The sequence below is a fragment of the Oncorhynchus keta genome, unplaced genomic scaffold, assembly GCF_023373465.1.
Source record: "Oncorhynchus keta strain PuntledgeMale-10-30-2019 unplaced genomic scaffold, Oket_V2 Un_contig_1473_pilon_pilon, whole genome shotgun sequence".
Classification (NCBI taxonomy): Eukaryota; Metazoa; Chordata; class Actinopteri; order Salmoniformes; family Salmonidae; genus Oncorhynchus; species Oncorhynchus keta.
Window position 1 is genome coordinate 35,512 of NW_026278918.1, and position 25,973 is coordinate 61,484.

A 25,973-nucleotide genomic window follows, 5' to 3' on the forward strand; every position below is an offset into this window, starting at 1 on the left:
GTTGACCAGAACTCTATGGGTAACCAAGGGCACCATTCCCTCTATAGTACACTTCTGTTGACCAGAACTCTATGGGTAACCAAGGGCACCATTCCCTCTATAGTGCACTACTGTTGACCAGAACTCTATGGGTAACCAAGGGCACCATTCCCTCTATAGTACACTATTGTTGACCAGAACTCTATGGGTAACCAAGGGCACCATTCCCTCTATAGTGCACTACTGTTGACCAGAACTCTATGGGTAACCAAGGGCACCATTCCCTCTATAGTGCACTACTGTTGACCAGAACTCTATGGGTAACCAAGGGCACCATTCCCTCTATAGTGCACTACTGTTGACCAGGGATCGTATGCTAAAGTAGTGCATTAGCCTAGTGGTTAGAGTGTTGGGCCAGTATGCTAAAGTAGTGCACTAGCCTAGTGGTTAGAGTGTTGGGCAGGTATGCTAAAGTAGTGCACTAGCCTAGTGGTTAGAGTGTTGGGCCAGTAACCCCAAGATCGAATTCCCTGAGCTGACAAGTTAAAAATCTGTTCGTTTTGCACCTGAATAAGGCAGTTAACCCCACTGTTCCCCAGGAGGCCGTGATTGTAATTAAGAATTTGTTCTTAACTGTCTTGCCTAGTTAAATAAAGGTTAAATAAACAAATATTATATAGGCTATGGTCCCTGGCCTAAAGTAGTGCACTATATATAGGGAATAGGGCCCTGGTCAGAAGAAGTGCACTACATATAGGGAATAGGGCTCTGGTCACTAGTAGTTCACTACATAGGGAATAGGGCCCCACTGTAGTCACTAGTAGGCCGTGATTGTAATTAGGGAATAGGGTTCTTAACTGTCTTGCCTAGTTAAATAAAGGTTAAATAAACAAATATTATATAGGCTATGGTCCCTGGCCTAAAGTAGTGCACTATATATAGGGAATAGGGCTCTGGTCACTAGTAGTTCACTATATAGGGAATAGGGCTCTGGTCACTAGTAGTTCACTACATAGGGAATAGGGCTCTGGTCACTAGTAGTTCACTACATAGGGAATAGGGCTCTGGTCACTAGTAGTTCACTATATAGGGAATAGGGCTCTGGTCACTAGTAGTTCACTATATAGGGAATAGGGCTCTGGTCACTAGTAGTTCACTATATAGGGAATAGGGCTCTGGTCACTAGTAGTTCACTATATAGGGAATAGGGCTGTGGTCACTAGTAGTGCACTATATAGGGAATAGGGCTCTGGTCACTAGTAGTGTACTATATAGGGAATAGGGTTGTGGTCACTAGTAGTGCACTATATAGGGAATAGGGCTCTGGTCACTAGTAGTGCACTATATAGGGAATAGGGTTGTGGTCACTAGTAGTGCACTATATAGGGAATAGGACTCTGGTCACTAGTAGTTCACTATATAGGGAATAGGGTTGTGGTCACTAGTAGTGCACTATATAGTGAATAGGGCCCTGGTCACTAGTAGTTCACTATATAGGGAATAGGGCTCTGGTCATTAGTAGTTCACTATATAGGGAATAGGGCTCTGGTCACTAGTAGTTCACTATATAGGGAATAGGGCTCTGGTCAATAGTAGTTCACTATATAGGGAATAGGGCTCTGGTCACTAGTAGTTCACTATATAGGGAATAGGGCTGTGGTCACTAGTAGTGCACTATATAGGGAATAGGGCTCTGGTCACTAGTAGTTCACTATATAGGGAATAGGGTTGTGGTCACTAGTAGTGCACTATATAGGGAATAGGGCTCTGGTCACTAGTAGTTCACTATATAGGGAATAGGGCTCTGGTCACTAGTAGTTCACTATATAGGGAATAGGGCTCTGGTCACTAGTAGTTCACTATATAGGGAATAGGGCTCTGGTCACTAGTAGTGCACTATATAGGGAATAGGGCTCTGGTCACTAGTAGTTCACTATATAGGGAATAGGGCTCTGGTCACTAGTAGTTCACTATATAGGGAATAGGGCTCTGGTCACTAGTAGTGTACTATATAGGGAATAGGGCTCTGGTCACTAGTAGTGCACTACATAGGGAATAGGGTTCTGGTCACTAGTAGTGCACTATATAGGGAATAGGGCTCTGGTCACTAGTAGTTTACTAGATAGGGAATAGCGTTCTGGTCACTAGTAGTTCACTATGTAGGGAATAGGGTTCTGGTCACTAGTAGTTCAATATATAGGGAATAGGGCTCTGGTCACTAGTAGTGCACTACATAGGGAATAGGGTGCCGGTGGAGACACGATCTCTACACGACAGACTGGCTGTTGTCCGTCTGTCTGTCTGAGTAGCGACGGAAGGTCTCCCCTAGCAACGGCTCCAGTCCCTCAGCCGAGCGGAAGTAGCGGGCACGCATGGCACATGCAATGACCCCCGACACCACCGCAGCCACCAGCACCGCGGCGACGATCGCTATGGTGATGATCTCAGACAGCGTGTAGGGGCGAGCTGTACGGGGGGGAAGAGAGAAAAGCAACAGTTGGCGAAATAAAATACATATATATGAGAACATCTGGATGTGCAGGTTTTTGCTCTATCCCTGCACTAGGGTTATCAATATTACAGTTAACAATTAGACTACAGTTATGTCCCAAATGGTATCCTATTCCTTTTAAAGGCTATCTGGTCTAAAGTAGTGCACTATATAGGGAATAGGGCTCTGGTCACTAGTAGTGCACTACATAGGGCTCTGGTCACTAGTAGTGCACTATATAGGGAATAGGGCCCTGGTCTAAAGTAGTGCACTATATATAGGGAATAGGGCTCTGGTCTAAAGTAGTCCACACTATTGGGAATAGGGCCCTGGTCTAAAGTAGTTCACTATATAGGGATTAGGGCCCTGGTCTAAAGTAGTGCACTATATAGGGAATAGGGCTCTGGTCACTAGTAGTTCACTACATAGGGAATAGGGCTCTGGTCACTAGTAGTTCACTATATAGGGAATAGGGGGCCATTTGGAATATAACCATAGAGTTCAAAGGTCATACAGTCTCTGTGTATGACTCACTGTGCTGTGTGACCTATGTTCTGTCTGACTGACTGACTGTCTGACTCACTCACTCACTCACTCACTCACTCACTCACTCACTCACTCACTCACTCACTCACTCACTCACTCACTCACTCACTCACTCACTCACTGGGCCATGTGACCTCGTAGGTGTATCCCAGGTTCTCGGGGGCTGTGACGAACATCTCAGCGTTGGTGACGGGTGGCCAGAAGGGAACCATGTTGAACTGTCTGTTGTGACCAATAGGAGCATCCTCCTCCGGGTACACTGCCTCCCCTGGGGGACGACATGAACCTCAGCTGAGAGCTGGCTGGGTGTGGGTCTGCAGACGCTTTCCCCATTGGTCTGTTTGACTGAATTGTTTGTGTTCTGTGATTGGCTGCAGTTGTGACATACTATACCTGGGGCGTGTCGGCTCAGCCACTCGTCAAAGATGGCGTCAGTGAAGGTGTGGAGCAGGACAAAGATGGGGTCGTTAGGGGACAGGTATGTCTGCCCTCCCGTCCCGTTGAGGAACAGGTGAGCCAGGTTATGGAGGCTGCGCACCACTGGGTCATAGCCACCCTGAGGGGCACTGTAGCCTGGAGGGAGGAGAGAGAGGATAGACAGAGAGGAGGGAGGAGAGAGAGAGGGGATGAGAGGAGGGAGGAGAGAGGGAAGAGAAGAAGGGGAGAGAGAGGAGAAGAGAGGAGGGTTAGAAGGTTTGGGGTGGAGGTATGTGTCCTCTGGAGACAGAGGAGAGGAGGGTTACTTGTGGGTCAGGATAGTGGGTTCAGTTCCCGGCACCAACATACGCAAAATGTATACTCGTAACTGTAAGTCTCTATGGATAAAAATGCCTGTATTATATATACCTCACCCTCTACTGTGTTCCTGAATCCTCACCCTCTACTGTGTTCCTGATTCCTCACCCTCTACTGTGTTCCTGAATCCTCACCCTCTACTGTGTTCCTGAATCCTCACCCTCTACTGTGTTCCTGAATCCTCACCCTCTACTGTGTTCCTGAATCCTCACCCTCTACTGTGTTCCTGAATCCTCACCCTCTACTGTGTTCCTGAATCCTCACCCTCTACTGTGTTCCTGAATCCTCACCCTCTACTGTGTTCCTGAATCCTCACCCTCTACTGTGTTCCTGAATCCTCACCCTCTACTGTGTTCCTGAATCCTCACCCTCTACTGTGTTCCTGAATCCTCACCCTCTACTGTGTTCCTGAATCCTCACCCTCTACTGTGTTCCTGAATCCTCACCCTCTACTGTGTTCCTGAATCCTCACCCTCTACTGTGTTCCTGAATCCTCACCCTCTACTGTGTTCCTGATTCCTCACCCTCTACTGTGTTCCTGAATCCTCACCCTCTACGGTGTTCCTGATTCCTCACCCTCTACGGTGTTCCTGAATCCTCACCCTCTACTGTGTTCCTGAATCCTCACCCTCTACGGTGTTCCTGAATCCTCACCCTCTACTGTGTTCCTGATTCCTCACCCTCTACTGTGTTCCTGAATCCTCACCCTCTACTGTGTTCCTGAATCCTCACCCTCTACTGTGTTCCTGAATCCTCACCCTCTACTGTGTTCCTGAATCCTCACCCTCTACTGTGTTCCTGAATCACCCTCTCCTGAGTCCTCACCCTCTACGGTGTTCCTGAAACTCTCTGAAGAGGTGGTGGAGTAGTAAGGTGGGGTATCGAAGGTTTTCAGGTCCAGACAGTCCACTACATCCTGGGGTTCAGGCAGCCTCTGCACCATGGGTCGCGCCATGTTACCGGCTGGGTTCCTCCTGATGGGACTGGTCTCTGAATCTATAGGGTCATAGGTTAGGGGTTAGGGGTCACAGATCTCTGAATCTATAGGGTCATAGGTTAGGTATCACAGGTCTCTGAATACATAGGGTCATAGGTTAGGGTTTAGGGGTCACAGGTCTCTGAATCTATAGGGGTCATAGGTTAGGGGTTAGGGGTCACAGGTCTCTGAATCTATAGGGGTCATAGGTTAGGGTTTGGGGTCACAGGTCTCTGAATCTATAGGGGTCATAGGTTATGTTTTTTGGCGTCACAGGTCTCTGAATCAATACGGGTTAGGGGTTAGGGGTCACAGGTCTCTGAATCAATACGGGTTAGGGGTTAGGGGTCACAGGTCTCTGAATTCATAGGGCACAGAGGGTTGACATGTCAACAAAAAGTATTGGACTAGTCTCATTTAACATGTATGAATCTCAAATGGCTCCCTATTCACAGTATAGTGCACTTCTGTTGACAGAACTCTATGGGTACCCAAGGGCACCATTCCCTCTATTGTGCACTTCTGTCCTTGATTCCTTCTGTCCTTGATTCCTTCTGTTCTTGAGTCCTTCTGTCCTTGATTCCTTCTGTCCTTGAGTCCTCCTGTCCTTGGTTAGGGGTTAGGGAGTCCTCCTGTCCAGAGGGTTGATTCCTTCTGTCCATTTGATGTCCTCAAATGGTCCTTGATTCCTTCTGTCCTGTTGATTCCTCCAAGGGCACCATTCCTCTGATTCCTCCTGTCCTTGATTCCTCCTGTCCTTGATTCCTTCTGTCCTTGATTCCTCCTGTCCTTGATTCCTCCTGTCCTTGATTCCTCCTGTCCTTGATTCCTTCTGTCCTTGATTCCTCCTGTCCTTGATTCCTCCTGTCCTTGATTCCTTCTGTCCTTGATTCCTCCTGTCCTTGATTCCTTCTGTCCTTGATTCCTTCTGTCCTTGATTCCTCCTGTCCTTGATTCCTCCTGTCCTTGATTCCTCCTGTCCTTGATTCCTCCTGTCCTTGATTTCCTCCTGATTCCTCCTTGAGTCCTCCTGTCCTTGATTCCTTCTGTCCTTGATTCCTCCTGTCCTTGATTCCTCCTGTCCTTGATTCCTCCTGTCCTTGATTCCTCCTGTCCTTGATTCCTCCTGTCCTTGATTCCTCCTGTCCTTGATTCCTCCTGTCCTTGATTCCTCCTGTCCTTGATTCCTCCTGTCCTTGATTCCTTCTGTCCTTGATTCCTCCTGTCCTTGATTCCTCCTGTCCTTGAGTCCTCCTGTCCTTGATTCCTTCTGTCCTTGATTCCTCCTGTCCTTGATTCCTCCTGTCCTTGATTCCTTCTGTTCTTGATTCCTTCTGTCCTTGATTCCTCCTGTCCTTGATTCCTCCTGTCCTTGATTCCTCCTGTCCTTGATTCCTCCTGTCCTTGATTCCTCCTGTCCTTGATTCCTCCTGTCCTTGATTCCTCCTGTCCTTGATTCCTCCTGTCCTTGATTCCTCCTGTCCTTGATTCCTCCTGTCCTTGATTCCTCCTGTCCTTGATTCCTCCTGTCCTTGATTCCTCCTGTCCTTGATTCCTCCTGTCCTTGATTCCTCCTGTCCTTGATTCCTCCTGTCCTTGATTCCTCCTGTCCTTGATTCCTCCTGTCCTTGAGTCCTTCTGTCCTTGATTCCTCCTGTCCTTGATTCCTCCTGTCCTTGATTCCTCCTGTCCTTGATTCCTCCTGTCCTTGATTCCTCCTGTCCTTGATTCCTCCTGTCCTTGATTCCTCCTGTCCTTGATTCCTCCTGTCCTTGATTCCTTCTGTCCTTGATTCCTCCTGTCCTTGATTCCTCCTGTCCTTGATTCCTTCTGTCCTTGATTCCTCCTGTCCTTGATTCCTTAATTATTCCTCACCTTCCTCTCAAAGGTCACTGGAGGAGGGGCTCAAAGTGGAAGAACACCTTGATTGGATCCTTTCCTCCAATGAGCTTTGAGAGGGAGACAAGGAATTTAGGAATCAAATCAAGGATTCAACAGTTAGTTATGATTTCAGACATTTTCTGAGTTTTCCCACTGGTTAGGTCATGTGGTCACTGGTCAGGAAAATCTCACTCACTCACTCACTCACTCACTCACTCACTCACTCCCTCACTCACTCACTCACTCACTCACTCACTCACTCACTCACTCACTCACTCACTCACACACACACACACACACACACACACACACACACACACACACACACACGAGGAGATATTGCATAGCTGTGTGCTGTCTATCTGTCCATTTGAGTGTAATTCCTCTTGATCAAAGAGAACCAGTAGACTGGCAGACTTCTTCCTCCTTAGCCTCATAACGCCCATATTAGGAAGTCACATGACCTGTGTCCCTGCCCCTGTGTACTGAGGTAAAGAGGATGAGCTAGGAGACAGACTGGAAAGCTACTAGATATCACTGAGCAGGTCACACACCCTCACTCCTCTCATGATCTGTCAGGTCACACACCCTCACTCCTCTCATGTTCTGTCAGGTCACACACCCTCACTCCTCTCATGTTCTGTCAGGTCACACACCCTCACTCCTCTCATGTTCTGTCAGGTCACACACCCTCACTCCTCTCATGTTCTGTCAGGTCACACACCCTCACTCCTCTCATGTTCTGTCAGGTCACACACCCTCACTCCTCTCATGTTCTGTCAGGTCACACACCCTCACTCCTCTCATGTTCTGTCAGGTCACACACCCTCACTCCTCTCATGTTCTGTCAGGTCACACACCCTCACTCCTCTCATGTTCTGTCAGGTCACACACCCTCACTCCTCTCATGTTCTGTCAGGTCACACACCCTCACTCCTCTCATGTTCTGTCAGGTCACACACCCTCACTCCTCTCATGTTCTGTCAGGTCACACACCCTCACTCCTCTCCTGTTCTGTCAGGTCACACACCCTCACTCCTCTCCTGTTCTGTCAGGTCACACACCCTCACTCCTCTCATGTTCTGTCAGGTCACACACCCTCACTCCCCTCATGTTCTGTCAGGTCACACACCCTCACTCCTCTCATGTTCTGTCAGGTCACACACCCTCACTCCTCTCATGTTCTGTCAGGTCACACACCCTCACTCCTCTCATGTTCTGTCAGGTCACACACCCTCACTCCTCTCATGTTCTGTCAGGTCACACACCCTCCTCCTCCTCATGTTCTGTCAGGTCACACACCCTCACTCCTCTCATGTTCTGTCAGGTCACACACCCTCACTCCTCTCATGTTCTGTCAGGTCACACACCCTCACTCCTCTCATGTTCTGTCAGGTCACACACCCTCACTCCTCTCATGTTCTGTCAGGTCACACACCCTCACTCCTCTCATCTTCTGTCAGGTCACACACCCTCACTCCTCTCATGTTCTGTCAGGTCACACACCCTCACTCCTCTCATGTTCTGTCAGGTCACACACCCTCACTCCTCTCATGTTCTGTCAGGTCACACACCCTCACTCCTCTCATGTTCTGTCAGGTCACACACCCTCACTCCTCTCATGTTCTGTCAGGTCACACACCCTCACTCCTCATGTTCTGTCAGGTCACACACCCTCACTCCTCTCATGTTCTGTCAGGTCACACACCCTCACTCCTCTCATGTTCTGTCAGGTCACACACCCTCACTCCTCTCATGTTCTGTCAGGTCACACACCCTCACTCCTCTCATGTTCTGTCAGGTCACACACCCTCACTCCTCTCATGTTCTGTCAGGTCACACACCCTCACTCCTCTCCTGTTCTGTCAGGTCACAATTCTAACTCAATTCTCCCAAATCGATGCAATTTTGAATCTCTAGGAAATTGTAGGACATTTACTGAGACGAAGGCAGGTAGGAAGTGAGTGTTGTAATCTGTCCCGGATTATACATACCAACCAGACTAATCTCCTAATCTGGAGTCATGTGAATGTAGATTATCCTACTGATGCCTTAGTTCAGACCTTCAGAACCCTGTTGTTCATTGTGTCTTTAGTTGTAATTCCTTCCAAAGCCCAGAGAAATCACATGTCAGCACTACTTCTAACAGGTCCAACCAAAACCACTGTTACAGATGGTTCCCTCTGTTCGGGTCTGTTACTGTCAGTTTCCCTGCCCCAGATCAGTCTGTGGTTAGTTACTGTCAGTTTCCCTGCCTCAGATCAGTCTGGGGTGTGCTACTGTCAGTTTCCCTGCCCCAGATCAGTCTGGGGTGTGCTACTGTCAGTTTCCCTGCCCCAGATCAGTCTGGGGTGTGCTACTGTCAGTTTCCCTGCCCCAGATCAGTCTGGGGTGTGTTACTGTCAGTTTCCCTGCCCCAGATCAGTCTGGGGTTAGTTACTGTCAGTTTCCCTGGCCCAGATCAGTCTGGGGTTAGTTACTGTCAGTTTCCCTGCCCCAGATCAGTCTGGGGTGTGTTACTGTCAGTTTCCCTGCCTCAGATCAGTCTGGGGTGTGCTACTGTCAGTTTCCCTGCCTCAGATCAGTCTGGGGTTAGTTACTGTCAGTTACCCTGCATCAGATTTAGCCTAGTGCTGGACTAGAAAAGCGTGCTCAGTCACCAAGCACAGGGTTAGTAAAAAGGGTTAGTCATCACTGTTACAGATGGATCCCAGAGTGTCGTAGTGTTTACATGTTGTTAGGGCATATCATGCTCACTGTTACAGATGGTTCCCAGAGTGTCGTAGTGTTTACAAGGTGTTACAGATGGATCCCAGAGTGTCGTAGTGTTTACATGTTGTTAGGGCATATCATGCTCACTGTTACAGATGGTTCCCAGAGTGTCATAGTGTTTACTAGGTGTTAGGGCATATCATGCTCACTGTTACTGATGGATCCCAGAGTATCGTAGTGTTTACAAGGTGTTACAGATGGATCCCAGAGTGTCGTAGTGTTTACATGTTGTTAGGGCATATCATGCTCACTGTTACAGATGGATCCCAGAGTGTCGTAGTGTTTACTAGGTGTTAGGGCATATCATGCTCACTGTTACAGATGGTTCCCAGAGTGTCGTAGTGTTTACTAGGTGTTAGGGCATATCATGCTCACTGTTACAGATGGATCCCAGAGTGTCGTAGTGTTTACTAGGTGTTAGGGCATATCATGCTCACTGTTACAGATGGATCCCAGAGTGTCGTAGTGTTTACTAGGTGTTAGGGCATATCATGCTCACTGTTACAGATGGATCCCAGAGTGTCGTAGTGTTTACTAGGTGTTAGGGCATATCATGCTCACTGTTACAGATGGATCCCAGAGTGTCGTAGTGTTTACTAGGTGTTAGGGCATATCATGCTCACTGTTACAGATGGTTCCCAGAGTGTCGTAGTCCTCGACACTCTCACAGATCACCCTCCACTGGGAGAAGACAGAGTTGGGGCTGAGGCTGTTCATATCGAAGGCAGACCTGGCTCCTAGGAGGTCGTCAGTACACACGTCACACTCACTGCCGCCGATGGCAAAGTTCCAGTAGGGGAGGGCAAAGGTGGCATCACCCAACATGTCCTGGAGAGGATGGAGAGATTGAGAGGATGGAGAGATGGAGGGGATGGAGGGATGGATGGATGGATGGATGGATGGAGGGATGGAGAGATGGAGGATGGAGAGATGGAGGGGATGGAGGGATGGATGGATGGAGGGATGGAGAGATTGAGACATGTCCTGGAGAGGATGGAGAGATTGAGAGGATGGAGAGATGGAGGGGATGGAGGGATGGATGGATGGATGGATGGATGGAGGGATGGAGAGATGGAGGTATGGAGAGATGGAGGGGATGGAGGGATGGATGGATGGATGGAGGGAGGGATGGAGAGATTGAGGGGATGGAGAGATGGAGAGATTGAGAGGATGGGATGGAGAGATTGAGGGGATGGAGAGATGGAGGGATGGAGAGATTGAGGGGATGGAGAGATGGAGGGATGGAGGGGTGGAGGGGGAAGACATATGGTAAGGATCAATATTACAGTTTATAATCCCTGCTTGGCTGAATACTCGATTCTGATTGGTCGAAATAATGTTTTACAATGTTTGAATATATAACAATATTGAACACACACACACACACTCTCTCTTTTCTCTCACTCACACATACACTTCGTACCCCCTTCTCTCACTCACCTGCATATCTCTCTCCAGCTGCAGCAGGTGGAACCTGTGCCAGGTGACGAATCCCGGGCCTTCGTGAGAAAAGTCCACACCCCCAAAGCTAGCCTGCCCCGCCCCCATGTAGGTCTTGCTGACAGAGTAGTAGTGTGTCCACACAAAGTAGTTATAGATGGTGACGTTGTCAAACTGAGGGGTGTTACCGTCCGGACCGTACAATTCCTGGTAACTGTAGAGAGGTGAGGATTTATCAATGACAATGTGGCAAAGTGGAGTTTAATGCAGAACCAAGCTCCCACCCAATTCTCTAACCTCTAGCCTCTAAATCTATAACCTCTATAGCCTCCAATCTCTTACCTATATCCTCCAAATCTCTAACCTACAGCCTCCAATTCTCTAACGTCTAACCTACAGCCTCCAAATCTCTAACCTCTAACCTACAGGCTCCAATTCTCTAACCTCTAACCTACAGCCTCCAATTTGCTTACCTATAGCCTCCAATTCTCTAACCTCTAGCCTCCAATTCTCTAACCTACAGCCTCCAAACCTCTAACCTACAGCCTCCAATTTGCTTACCTATAGCCTCCAATTCTCTTACCTCTAGCCTCCAATTCTCTAACCTCTAGCCTCCAATTCTCTAACCTACAGCCTCCAAACCTCTAACCTACAGCCTCCAATCCTCTAACCTACAGCCTCCAATCCTCTAACACTAGCCTCCAATTCTCCAACGAATGAGATTATATTTGATCTAAACAGATGAGTGGTGATGAAGTTTCAGTTATTTGGTTCCGATGCACAATCAGATCGAAGCAATCGATCTGCGATCATTAAGATGAGATCACAGCACCATCAAACTGGTTACCGTCGTGTGCAGATGACCAGGTCAGGGTGGACGGTCCTCTTGGCCTGGTCCAGAGAGTTCACAAACGCCTGCTTCTCAGCTGAACTCATCTGCATAACATTCCTCCTGACTGGAGGGAGAGAAGAGGACGGATGGAAGGAGGGAGGGAGGGAGGGAGGGAGGGAGGGAGGCAGGCAGGAAGGAGGGAGGGAGGGAGGGATGGAAGGAGGAGGGAGGGAGGGAGGGAGGGAGGGAGGGAGGGGGAGGGACGGATGGAAGGAGGGAGGGAGGGAGGGAGGGAGGGAGGGAGGGAGGATGGATGGATGGATGGATGGATGGATGGATGGAGGGTGGATGGATGGAGGGAGGGAGGGAAGCAGGGAGGGAGGATGGATGGAGGGAGGGAGAGAAGCATGGGGGTGAGGGGGGAGAAAGGGAGGGAGAGTGAAAGGGGGAAGGGAAGAGGGAGGGAAATAAAGGAGGGAGATCAAATATTGAACGTTAGAAACTGTAGATGGTCCCTGATACAGAAATACATGGATGTATGAAGACTGTAGATGGTCCCTGATACAGAAATACATGGATGTATGAAGACTGTAGATGGTCCCTTATACAGACTGTAGATGGTCCCTGATAAAGAAATACATGGATGTATGAAGAAAACCTAGAATAAATATATTTATTATCTATTTTATTTTAAAGGAAGTCGGAACGAGAGTAAAGAAAGAGACTATAACCAATCAGATACATAAACCCACCTCCCTCTCTCTTACCCACAGATATCCTCTGATCACAGTTAGGTCCGGTGAGTCCATACCGGCACCGTCCACAGTTATACCCCGCAAAGTTCCCGTTACACCGGCACGTCCGGTTAAAGAACCTTAACGGCCAGCGTTCCCGGTCGTCCCGGCCGTCATGTGGGTACTGGGTGCCGTGGCGGTGGCTGTCGGCAGCTATGGACACACACTGACCCCTCTCTGTGGCAGAACCACACTCGTCGTCCAGGGCTCCAGTGGGAGAGGGGCAGCACTGGCCGCTCCGTAGCCCCGCTGAGGTGACACATTCTCTGGGGAACTGTGCCAGGGTCCACGGGGTCAGAGCCACCACCACCAGGAGACCCAGCCAACACATACTGGAGCAGGGAGAGAGAGATCATTAAAACTCTGTATATCTACGTAATATGACATTTGAAATGTCTTTATTCTTTTGGAACTTCTATTAGTGTAATGTTTACTCTAAATGTATATTGTTTATTTCAGTTTTGTTTATTATGTGCTTCACTTTCTTTGGCAATGTAAACATATGTTTCCAAGCCCTTGAATTGAATTGAGAGAGGAAGAGAGAGAGGAAGAGAGAGAGAGGCAGAGAGAGAGAGAGAGAGAGGAAGAGAGAGAGGAAGAGAGAGAGGAAGAGAGAGAGAGAGAGGAAGAGAGAGAGGAGAGAGAGGGAGAGGAAGAGAGAGAGGAAGAGAGATTACAAGGTAGTAAACAGAGAGAGAGAGAGGAATTGAGAGACAGAGCAGAGAGAGAGAGAGAGAGAGAGGAAGTGAGAGACAGAGGAGAGCAGAGCAGAGTTGAGAGACAGAGCAGAGAGAGAGAGAGAGAGAGGAAGTGAAGACAGATGAGACAGAGGGAGAGAGAGGCAGAGCAGAGAGAGAGAGAGAGAGAGGTAGTGAGAGACAGAGGAAGAGAGAGAGGAAGAGAGAGAGAGACAGAGGGAGAGAGAGGCAGAGCAGAGAGAGAGAGAGAGAGAGAGGTAGTGAGAGACAGAGGAGAGCAGAGCAGAGAGAGAGAGAGGAATTGAGAGACAGAGCAGAGAGAGAGAGAGAGAGAGAGGAAGTGAGAGACAGAGGAGAGCAGAGCAGAGAGAGAGAGAGGAATTGAGAGACAGAGAGAGAGAGAGAGAGAGAGAGGAAGTGAGAGACAGAGGAGAGCAGAGCAGAGAGAGAGAGAGAGGAATTGAGAGACAGAGCAGAGAGAGAGAGAGAGAGAGGAAGAAGTGAGAGACAGAGGAAGAGAGAGAGGAGAGACAGAGGGAGAGAGAGGCAGAGCAGAGAGAGAGAGAGAGAGAGGTAGTGAGAGAGAGCAGAGCAGAGAGAGAGAGGAGAGCAGAGCAGAGAGAGAGAGAGAGGAGAGGGAGAGAGAGAGACAGAGGAGAGCAGAGCAGCAGAGAGAGAGAGAGGAAGTGAGAGACAGAGCAGAGAGAGAGAGAGAGGAAGTGAGAGACAGAGGAGAGCAGAGCAGAGAGAGAGAGAGAGAGAGAGAGCGTCAACAGGGATTTGCGTCAACAGTAACCTTGGGAAAATGCGTTGCATTATCATTAACAGCAGACTCATACCTTTCCTCAGTGAAAACAATGTACTGAGCAAATGTCAAAATGGCTTTTTACCAAATTATTGTACGACAGACCACGTATTCACCCTGCACACCCTAATTAACAAACAAACAAACCAAAACAAAGGCAAGTCTTCTAATGCTTTGTTGATTTCAAAAAAGCCTTCGACTCAATTTGGCATGAGGGTCTGCTATACAAATTGATGTAAAGTGGTGTTGGGGGTAAAACATACGACATTATAAAATGAATAAATAAAATATTATATTATAAATATAATTTTTATATATATTATATTATAAAATCCAAAACACAAACAAGTGTTTTTTGGGGCCCCTCTAAAAATACTTGAATCAGTTATAGAACCCATTGCCCTTTATGGTTGTGGGGTCTGGGGTCCGCTCACCAACCAAGACTTCACAAAATGGGACAAACAACAAATGTATATATTTTTATTTATTTAACTAGGCAAGTCAGTTAAGAACAAATTCTTATTTTCAATGACGGCCTAGGAACAGTGGGTTAACTGCCTTGTTCAGGACAACAGATTTTTACCTTGTCAGCTCGGAGATTCGATCTCGCAATTTTTCGGTTATTAATCCAACGCTCTAACCACTAGGCTACCCTGCCGAGAGCTGCCCTGAAACTGAGACTCTGCATGCATAATTCTGCAAAAATATCCCCCATGTTCAACAAGTCACAAAATGGGAAACACCAAATTGAGATCTGCAGAATTATGCAGAATATCCCCATCCTCCGTGTACAACGTAGAACACCAAATGCAGAGCAGAATTCCGCTAATTATCAAAATCCAGAAAAGTGACGTTAAATTCTACAACCACTTAAAATGAAGCGATTCCCAAACCTTCCATAACAAAGCCATCACCTACAGAGAGATGAACCTGGAGAAGAGTCCCCTAAGCAAACTGGTCCTGGGGCTCTGTTCACAAACACAAACACACCCTATAGAGCCCCAGGACAACAGCACAATTAGACCCAACCAAATCATGAGAAAACAAAAAAGATAATTACTTGACACATTGGAAAGAATTTACAAAAAAAACAGAGCAAACTAGAATGATATTTGGCCCTAAACAGAGAGTACACAGTGGCAGAAGACCTGACCACTGTGACTGACCCAAACTTAAGGAATAGCCTTGCTATTGAGAAAGGCCGCCAAAGACAGACCTGGCTCTCAAGAGAAGACAGGCTATGTGCTCACTGCCCACAAAAGGAGGTGGAAACTGAGCTGCACTTCCTAACCTCCTGCCCAATGTATGACCATATTAGAGAGACATATTTCCTTCATATTACACAGATCCACAAAGAATTCCAAAACAAACCCAATTTTGATAAACTCCCATATCTACTGGGTGAAATTCCACAGTGTGCATCACAGCAGCAAGATTTGTGACCTGTTGCCACAAGAAAAGGGCAACCAGTGAAGAACAAACACCATTGTAAATACAACCCATATTTATGCTTATTTATTTTCCCTTGTGTACTTTAACCATTTGTACATTGTTACAACACTGTATATAAACATTATATAACATTTGTAATGTCTTTATTCTTTTGAAACTTCTGTAAGTGTAATGTTTACTGTTCATTTTTATTGTTTATTTCACTTTTGTATATTATCTTCTTCACTTGCTTTGGCAATGTTAACACATGTTTCCCATGTCAATAAAGCCCCTTGAATTGAACTGAGACAGAGAGATGTAGTTAGAGAGTTGAAACAAAGGCTGGTCCATTATTGAGTGCCAAGCCCAGCTCAGCCTCAGACTCCACACTCATCAGATATCAGATTATCACAAAGGATTGGAGACGTTGTCTTGCCCAAATGTATGCCAGCTTCATCTCTTTTATCTCTGAAATGAATCATTCTCTTCGTTATAATTCCCAATAATTCCCTTTCCCTCCGAATACTTATCGAGCCAAAGACAACAAACAAGTTCTACTTTCTAAACCATTTTTTTATTTTTTTTTATTTTTACCTTTATTTAACTTGGCAAGTCAGTTAAGAAAAAAATCGTATTATTCAATGATGGCCTAGGAACAGTGGGTTAACTGCCTGTTCAGGGGCAGAAGGACAGATCTGTAACTTGTCAGCTCTGGGGTTTGAACTTGCAACCTTCCGGTTACTAGTCCAGCGCTCTAACCTCTAGGCTACCCTGACGCCCGGTAGTCAAAAGTGTTCTAGGATTTGCAAGGACCCTGTTTACCACCCAAAAAAAAAACCACAATCACATAAACATATAACAAAGCACTAGGGAACAGAGAGGATTAAGACAGGTTGACAAGGCTGTGTCTTGATTCACTAGGGTGGTTGTCGCCCTCTAACCACTAGGCAAATCTCCCCTCCAAGGCTAAGGCTAGAGACAAATCATACGTGAGCTTGGTTCCGCAACTGTTTATCACGAGTGACACAGCGGTCTGAGACACTGCATCTCAGTGCTACAGGCGTCACTACAGACCCTGGTTCAAATCCAGACTGTATCACAGTGGTCTGAGACACTGCATCTCAGTACTAGAGGCGTCACTACAGACCCTGGTTCAAATCCAGACTGTATCACAGTGGTCTGAGACACTGCATCTCAGTGCTAGACACCCTGGTTCAACACTACACTACAGACACCCTGGTTCAAATCCAGGCTGTATAATAGTCCCATAGTGAGATGCACAACTGGCCCAGCATCGTCTGGCTTTTGCTGTTGTAAACTAGGCTACAATGTAAATAATAATTTGTTCTAACCACAATAAAGTTTTTTTTTTTTTTAATCAAGGAGTTCAATAAAGTTTTTTTTTTAATCCCCGCCAATAAGATTCTCAGTTTCTCTCAGTGATGTTTCACAGAATGTAAACGACGTCCAGCTGTCTGACGAAGGAGAATCTCCTTCACCCATCAACTCAATCCACTGTCTTTGTAGCCTCTACTATAAATAAACCATCTGTTGTTCTCCCATATAATACCAGGCAATTTAAATGTCTCTATAAAATAAATGCCGCCCTCTTATCAAAGGCTACCTGTGTTATCAATATAAACCATCAAACCTGTTGCTGTGTTTCATTAGTTAGCAAGTCAGTAAAGAACACATGGACTAGGAACGGTGGGTTAACTGCCTTGTTCAGGGGCAGAACGACAGGTTTTTACCTCGTCAGCTCAAGGGATTTGATCTACCAACCTTCTGGTTACTAGTCCAACACTCTAACCTCTAGGCTACCTGCCGCCCCTCTAACCACTAGGCTACTAGGCTACCTGCCGCCCCTCTAACCACTAGGCTACAAGGCTACCTGCCGCCCTCTAACCACTAGGCTACAAGGCTACCTGCCGCCCCTCTAACCAACCACAAGGCTACCTGCCGCCCCCTCTAACCACAACCACAAGGCTACCTGCCGCCCCTCTAACCACTAGGCTACAAGGCTACCTGCCGCCCTAACCACTAGGCTACTAGGCTACCTGCCGCCCCTCTAACCACTAGGCACAAGGCTACCTGCCGCCCCTCTAACCATTACAAGGCTACCTGCCGCCCCTAACCACTAGGCTACAAGGCTACCTGCCGCCCCTCTAACCACTAGGCTACCTGCCGCCCCTCTAACCACTAGGCTACCTGCCGCCCCTCTAACCACTAGGCTACAAGGCTACCTGCCGCCCCTCTAACCACTAGGCTACAAGGCTGCCGCCCTCTAACCACTAGGCTACCTGCCGCCCCTCTAACCACTAGGCTACCTGCCGCCCCTGTAACCACTAGGCTACCTGCCGCCCCTCTAACCACAGGCTACAAGGCTACCACTAGGCTACCTGCCGCCCCTCTAACCACTAGGCTAGGCCTGCCGCCCTCTAACCACTAGGCTACCTGCCGCCCCTCTAACCACTAGGCTACAAGGCTACCTGCCGCCCCTCTAACCACTAAGGCTACCTGCCGCCCCTAACCACAAGGCTACCTGGCTACCTGCCCCTCTAACCACTACAAGGCTACCTGCCGCCCTCTAACCACAAGGCTACCTGCCGCCCCTCTAACCACGAGGCTAGGCTACCTGCCGCCCCTCTAACCAACCACAAGGCTACCTGCCGCCCCTCTAACCACTAGGAGGCTACCTGCCGCCCCTCTAACCACTAGGCTACAAGGCTACCTGCCGCCCCTCTAACCACAAGGCTACCTGCCTCCCCTCTAACCACAACAAGGCTACCTGCCGCCCTCTAACCACTAGGCTACCTGCCGCCCTCTAAGGAGGCTACCTGCCGCCCTCTAACCACTAGGCTACAAGGCTACCTGCCGCCCCTCTAACCACTATTACAGGCTACCTGCCGCCCTCTAACCAAGAGGCTACCTGCCGCCCCCTCAAATAGGCTACAAGACCTCCTCTAAAACCAAGGCTACCTGGCCCCTAAACCAATACAAGGCTACCTAGTTAAATAGAGGAATGAATTACCACAGGCTTACCTGCCCCTTGCTGTCTTCTACCTGATGCTGTTTACCTACCTGTTGCTGTTTCAAGGCTACCTGTTAACCACTAGGCTACTGCAACCTGCCCTCTAACCACAAGGCTATCTGCCGCCCCTCTAACCCTGTTGCTGTTAACCACTACCTGTTGCTGCCCCTCTTCTCCTACCTGTTGCTGTCTTCTACCTGTTGCTGTTTCCTACCTGTTGCTGTCTCCTACCTGTTGCTGTCTAACCACTACCTGTTGTTGTCTCCTACCTGTTGCTGTTTCCTACCTGTTGCTGTCTTCCTACCTGTTGTTGTCTCCTACCTGTTGCTGTTCCGCCCCCTACCAAGGTTGCTGTCTCCACGACCTACCTGCTGCCCTCTAACCCTAGGCTAGGCTACCTGTTTCCTACCTGTTCCTACCTGTTGCTGGCTCCTACCTGTTGCTGCTTCTGCCGCCCTCTCCTACCTGTTGCTGTTTCCTACCTGTTGTTGTCTCCTACCTGTTGCTGTCTCCTACCTGTTGTTGTCTCCTACCTGTTGTTGTCTCCTACCTGTTGCTGTCTAGGCTCCTACCTGTTGCTGTCTCCTACCTGTTGTTGTCTCCTACCTGTTGTTGTCTCTACCTGTTGTTGTCTCCTACCTGTTGCTACCTGCCTCTACCACTAGGCTACAAGGCTGTCCCCTACCTGTTGCTGTCTGCCGCCCCTACCTGCTTGCTACCTGTCCCTACCTGTTGCTGTTTCCTACCTGTTGTACCTGTCTCCTACCTGTTGCTGTCTCCTACCTGTTGTTGTCTCCTACCTACCTGCTGTCTTCCTACCTGTTGCTGTCTAACCACCTGTTACCTGTCTCCTACCTGTTGCTGCCCCTCTACCTGTTGCTGTCTCCTACCTGTTGTTGTCTCCTACCTGTTGCTGTTTCCTACCAAGGCTACCTGTTGCCGCCCTTGGCTCCTACCTGTTAACCACTGTCTCCTACCTGTTGCTGTTTCCTACCTGTTGCTGTTTAACCCTACCTGTTGCTGTTTCCTACCTGTTGTTGTCCCCTACCTGTTGCTGTTTCCTACCTGTTGCTGTTTCCTACCTGTTGTTGTCTCCTACCTGTTGCTGTCTCCTAACCTGTTGCTGTTTCCTACCTGTTGCTGTTTCCTACCTGTTGCTGTCTCCTACCTCCTACCTGCTGTTTCCTACCTGTTGCTGTCTCACTGTTACCTGTCTCCTGCTACCTGTTGCTGTCTCCTACCTGTTGCTGTCTCCTACCTGTTGCTGTTTCCTACCTGTTGCTGTCGCCCCTCTACCTGTTGCTGCTCCTACCTGTTGCTGTTTCCTACCTGTTGCTGTTTCCTACCTGTTGCTGTCTCCTACCTGCTTTGTGCTTCTACCTGTTGCTGTCTCCTACCTGTTGCTGTCTCCTACCTGTTGCTGTCTCTAACCACCTGTTGCTGTCTTCTAACCTGTTGCTGTCTCCTACTGTTGCTGTTTCCTGCCGCCCTCTAACTCTCAGGCTAGCTGTCTCCTACCTGTTGCTGCCCTCTAACCCTGCTGCTGTTTCCTACCTGTTGCTGTCTCTACCTGTTGCTGTTCTCCTACCTGTTGCTGTTTCCTCTAACCCTGTTGCTGCCCTCTAACCACTACCTGTTGCTGTCTCCTACCTGTTGCTGTTTCCTACCTGTTGCTGCCGCCCCTCTAACCTGTTGCTGCCCTCTAACCACTAGGCCAAGGCTACCTGCCGCCCCTCCAACCCTGTTGCTACCTGCCGCCCTCTCCTACCTGTTGCTGTTAACCCTACCTGTTGCTGTTAACCACCTGTTGCTGTTTCCTAACCTGTGCTGTCTGCCGCCCCCTACCTGTTGCTGCCCCTCTAACCCTGGCTGTTGCCGCCCCTCTAACCACTGTTGCTGCCCCTCTAACCTGTTGCTGTCTCCTAACCTGTTGTTGTCTCCTACCTGTTGCTGTTTAACCACTACCTGTTGCTGTCTTCCTACCTGCTACCTGTTGCCCTCTAACCACTACCTGTTGCTGCCCTCTAACCCAACCTGTTGCTGTCTAACCACGAGGCTACCTGCCGCCCCTGTAACCACTAGGCTCCTACCTGTTGCCCTGTCTAACCACTACCTGTCGCCCCTCTAACCACTAGGCTACTAGGCTACCTGCCGCCCCTCTAACCCTACCTGCTACCTGCTGCCCCTCTAACCACTAGGCTACTAGGCTACCTGTCGCCCCTCTAACCACTAGGCTACTAGGCTACCTGCCGCCCCTCTAACCACTAGGCTACCTGCCCTCTAACCACAAGGCTACCTGCCGTCTAACCACAAGGCTACCTGCCCCTCTGCTATCTGTCGCCCTCTAACCGAGGCTACCTGCCCCTCTAACCACTAGGCCTAGGTTGCTGTCTAACCCTAGGCCTAGGCTACCTGCTGTCCCTCTAACCACTAGGCTACCTGCTGTCTAACCACTAGGCCTGCTACCTGCTGTCTTCCTACCTGCCCCTCTAACCACAAGGCTGTCTGCCGCCCCTCTAACCACGAGGTTGCTGCCCCTCTAACCACTAGGCTTGCTACCTGCCCTCCTAACCACTAGGCTGTCTTAGGCTACCTGTCGCCCCTCTAACCACTAGGCTACTAGGCTACCTGCCGCCCCTCTAACCACTAGGCTACCTGCCCCTGTAACCACTAGGCTCAAGGCTACCTGCCCCTCTAACCACAAGGCTACCTGCCGCCCCTCTAACCACTAGGCTGTCTGCCGCCCTCTAACCACGAGGCTACCTGCCCCTCTAACCACTGCTGTACCTGCCGCCCCTCTAACCACTAGGCTTGCTACAAGGCTACCTGCCGCCCCTCTAACCACAAGGCTACCTGCCTGCCCTCTAACCTAGGCTACCTGCTGCCCCTCTAACCACGAGGCTACCTGTTGCTAACCACAAGGCTACCTGCCGCCCCCTCACAACCTGGCTACTAGGCTACCTGCCCCTCTAACCACTAGGCTACCTACCTGCTGCCCCTCTAACCACAAGGCTACCTGCTGTTTAGGCTACAAGGCTACCTGCCGTTTCCCCTCTAACCACTACCTGGCTGCTGCAAGGCTACCTGCCGCCCCTCTAACCACAAGGCTACCTGCCTTCTAACCACAAGGCTGTCTCCTACCTGAGGCTACCTGCCGCCCCTCTCCACTACCAAGGCTACCTGCCGCCCCTCTAACCACCTAGGCTACCTAGGCTGCAAGGCTACCTGCCGCCCCTCTAACCAAGGCTACCTGCCCTACCTAACCACTAGGCAGGCTACCTGTTGCTGTTTAACCACAGGCTACCTTGGCTACCTGTTGCCTGTAACCACTAGGCTACCTGTTGCTGTTTGCCGCCCCCTACCTGTTGCTGCCCCTCTAACCACGAGGCTACCTGTTGCCCCTCTAACCACTGTAGGCTACCTGCCTCCCCTCTTCCACCTGTAGGCTGCTACCTGTCTCCTACCGCCCCTCTAACCACTGTTGCTACCTGTTTCCCCTCTAACCACTTGGCTACCTGGTACCTGCCACCCCTTTCCACTGAGGATACCTGCCGCCCCTGTATCGTAATTACATATCAATAAGATGCAAATATACAGATCATACAAAACCAATAATGGTAAATCAACCTAAATTGCTGTTAAATAGATGAATGAATTAACAACTTACCTGTTGCTGTTTCCTACCTGTTGCTGTCTTCTACCTGTTGCTGTTTCCTACCCTACCTGTTGCTGTTTCCTACCTGTTGCTGTTTCCTACCTGTTGCTGTTTCCTACCTGTTGCTGTTTCCTACCTGTTGCTGTTTCCTACCTGTTGCTGTTTCCTACCTGTTGCTGTTTCCTACCTGTTGCTGTTTCCTACCTGTTGCTGTTTCCTACCTGTTGCTGTTTCCTACCTGTTGCTGTTTCCTACCTGTTGCTGTTTCCTACCTGTTGCTGTTTCCTACCTGTTGCTGTTTCCTACCTGTTGCTGCTTTCCTACCTGTTGCTGTTTCCTACCTGTTGTTGTTCCTACCTGTTGCTGTTTCCTACCTGTTGCTGTTTCCTACCTGTTGCTGTTTCCTACCTGTTGCTGTTTCCTACCTGTTGTTGTCTCCTACCTGTTGCTGCTGTTCCTACCTGTTGCTGGCTCCTACCTGTTGCTGTTTCCAACCTGTTGTTGTCTCCTACCTGTTGCTGTTTCCTACCTGTTGCTGTTTCCTACCTGTTTCCTCCTACCTGTTGCTGTTTCCTACCTGTTGCTGTCTCCTACCTGTTGTTTCCTACCTGTTTGTCTCCTACCTGTTGCTGTTTCCTACCTGTTCCAACCTGTTGCTGTTTCCTACCTGTTGCTGTTTCCTACCTGTTGCTGTTTCCTACCTGTTGCTGTTTCCTACCTGTTGCTGTTTCCTACCTGTTGCTGTTTCCTACCTGTTTGTTTCCTACCTGTTTCCTACCTGTTGCTGTCTCCTACCTGTTGCTGTTTCCTACCTGTTGCTGTTTCCTACCTGTTGCTGTTTCCTACCTGTTGCTGTTTCCTACCTGTTGTTGTCTCCTACCTGTTGCTGTTTCCTACCTGTTGCTGTTTCCTACCTGTTGCTGTTTCCTACCTGTTGCTGTTTCCTACCTGTTGTTGTCTCCTACCTGTTGCTGTTTCCTACCTGTTGCTGTCTCCTACCTGTTGCTGTTTCCTACCTGTTGCTGTTTCCTACCTGTTGCTGTTTCCTACCTGTTGCTGTTTCCTACCTGTTGTTGTCTCCTACCTGTTGCTGTTTCCTACCTGTTGCTGTCTCCTACCTGTTGCTGTTTCCTACCTGTTGCTGTTTCCTACCTGTTGCTGTTTCCTACCTGTTGCTGTTTCCTACCTGTTGCTGTCTCCTACCTGTTGCTGTTTCCTACCTGTTGCTGTTTCCTACCTGTTGTTGTCTCCTACCTGTTGCTGTTTCCTACCTGTTGCTGTCTCCTACCTGTTGCTGTTTCCTACCTGTTGCTGTTTCCTACCTGTTGCTGTTTCCTACCTGTTGCTGTTTCCTACCTGTTGCTGTCTCCTACCTGTTGCTGTCTTCTACCTGTTGTTGTCTTCCAACCTGTTGTTGTCCCCTACCTGTTGCTGTTTCCTACCTGTTGCTGTCTCCTACCTGTTGCTGTTTCCTACCTGTTGCTGTCTCCTACCTGTTGCTGTTTTTCCTACCTGTTGCTGTTTCCTACCTGTTGCTGTTTCTCCTACCTGTTGCTGTTTCCTACCTGTTGCTGTCTCCTACCTGTTGCTGTTGCTGTTTCCTACCTGTTGCTGTTTCCTACCTGTTGTTGTCTCCTACCTGTTGCTGTTTCCTACCTGTTGCTGTTCCTACCTGTTGCTGTTTCCTACCTGTTGCTGTTTCCTACCTGTTGCTGTCTCCTAGTTTGTTGCTGTCTCCTACCTGTTGCTGTCTCCTACCTGTTGTTGTCTCCTACCTGTTGCTGTCTCCTACCTGTTGCTGTTTCCTACCTGTTGCTGTCTCCTACCTGTTGCTGTCTCCTACCTGTTGCTGTCTCCTACCTGTTGCTGTCTCCTACCTGTTGCTGTCTCCTACCTGTTGCTGTTTCCTACCTGTTGCTGACTCCTACCTGTTGCTGTCTCCTACCTGTTGCTGTCTCCTACCTGTTGCTGTTTCCTACCTGTTGCTGTCTCCTACCTGTTGCTGTCTCCTACCTGTTGCTGTCTCCTACCTGTTGCTGTCTCCTACCTGTTGCTGTTTCCTACCTGTTGCTGTTTCCTACCTGTTGCTGTCTCCTACCTGTTGCTGTTTCCTACCTGTTGTTGTCTCCTACCTGCTGTTTCCTACCTGTTGCTGGTTCCTACCTGTTGCTGATTCCTACCTGTTGCTGTCTCCTACCTGTTGCTGGTTCCTACCTGTTGCTGTTCCTACCTGTTGCTGTCTCCAACCTGTTGCTGTTTCCTACCTGTTGCTGTTTCCTACCTGTTGCTGTTCCTACCTGTTGCTGTCTCCTACCTGTCCTACCTGTTGCTGTTTCCTACCTGTTGCTGTCTCCTACCTGTTGCTGTTTCCTACCTGTTGCTGGTTCCTACCTGTTGCTGTCTCCTACCTGTGCTGCTACCTGTTGCTGTCTTTCCTACCTGTTGCTGTTCCTACCTGTTGCTGTCTCCTACCTGTTGCTGTTTCCTACCTGTGCTGTTTCCAACCTGCTGTTCCTACCTGTTGCTGTCTCCTACCTGTTGCTGTTCCTACCTGTTGCTGTCTCCTACCTGTTGCTGATTCCTACCTGTTGCTGTCTCCTACCTGTTGCTGTCTCCTACCTGTTGCTGTCTCCAACCTGTTGCTGTTTCCTACCTGTTGCTGTTTCCTACCTGTTGCTGATTCCTACCTGTTGCTGTCTCCTACCTGTTGCTGTCTCCTACCTGTTGCTGTCTCCAACCTGTTGCTGTTTCCTACCCTGTTGCCTGTCTCCTACCTGTTGCTGTTTCCTACCTGTTGCTGTTTCCTACCTGTTGCTGTCTGCAACCTGTTGCTGTCTCCTACCTGTTGCTGGTTCCTACCTGTTGCTGTTTCCTACCTGTTGCTGTCTCCTACCTGTTGCTGTCTCCTACCTGTTGCTGTCTCCAACCTGTTGCTGTTTCCTACCTGTGGTAGTGCATGCTGTTCCTCTGTCTCAGTCCAACTGATCACCCCCTAGGGACGGCCCATTGGCCCCTTCCCTCTCATAGAGCCTACTGCTCACACACATTAACACACACACACACTCTGCCGCATGACTAGGCCTTTCCTCCCTGAGCCCCACACACACCACACACACACACACACACACACCCACACACACACACCATGGAACACACACACACACACACACACACACACACACACACACACACACACACACACACACACACACACACCTCGCCTCGTGATTCAACCCAACCCAGCTGGAGGCCAATCTGGGAGTTCACCACAGGACACCCTGAGAAATACCACAGGACAGCCCTACTACCATGGAAACCCACACACACCCTGATGGAAATACCACAGGACAGCCCATACCTACTACCATGGAACACACACACCCTGAGGAAATACCACAGGACAGCCCATACCTACTAACATGGAACACACACACCCTGAGGAAATACCACAGGACAGCCCATACCTACTACCATGGAACCCACACACACACCCTGAGGAAATACCACAGGACAGCCCATACCTACTACCATGGAACACACACACCCTGAGGAAATACCACAGGACAGCCCATACCTACTACCATGGAACACACACACACCCTGAGGAAATACCACAGGACAGCCCATACCTACTACCATGGAACCCACACACACACACCCTGAGGAAATACCACAGGACAGCCCATACCTACTACCATGGAAACACACACACCCTGAGGAAATACCACAGGACAGCCCATACCTACTACCATGGAACACACACACCCTGAGGAAATACCACAGGACAGCCCATACCTACTACCATGGAACCCCACACACACACCCTGAGGAAATACCACAGGACAGC

The 25,973-nt window shown here is 49.2% G+C and overlaps 1 protein-coding gene across 1 annotated transcript; it reads right to left on the reverse strand.

The window, feature by feature from the left end:
• Nucleotides 1–2,097: 2,097 nt before the first annotated feature.
• LOC118382514 (5,6-dihydroxyindole-2-carboxylic acid oxidase-like) lies at nt 2,098–25,102 on the reverse strand. Its single transcript, XM_052501916.1, has 9 exons — nt 25,071–25,102; nt 12,480–12,838; nt 11,728–11,836; nt 10,881–11,094; nt 10,064–10,268; nt 4,637–4,807; nt 3,410–3,589; nt 3,138–3,284; nt 2,098–2,445 (listed from the first exon to the last, which is right to left on the reverse strand). Exons 1-9 carry the CDS (start codon nt 25,082–25,084, stop codon nt 2,246–2,248), a joined length of 1,599 nt encoding a protein of 532 aa, XP_052357876.1. The 5' UTR covers nt 25,085–25,102; the 3' UTR covers nt 2,098–2,245.
• Nucleotides 25,103–25,973: the final 871 nt, after the last annotated feature.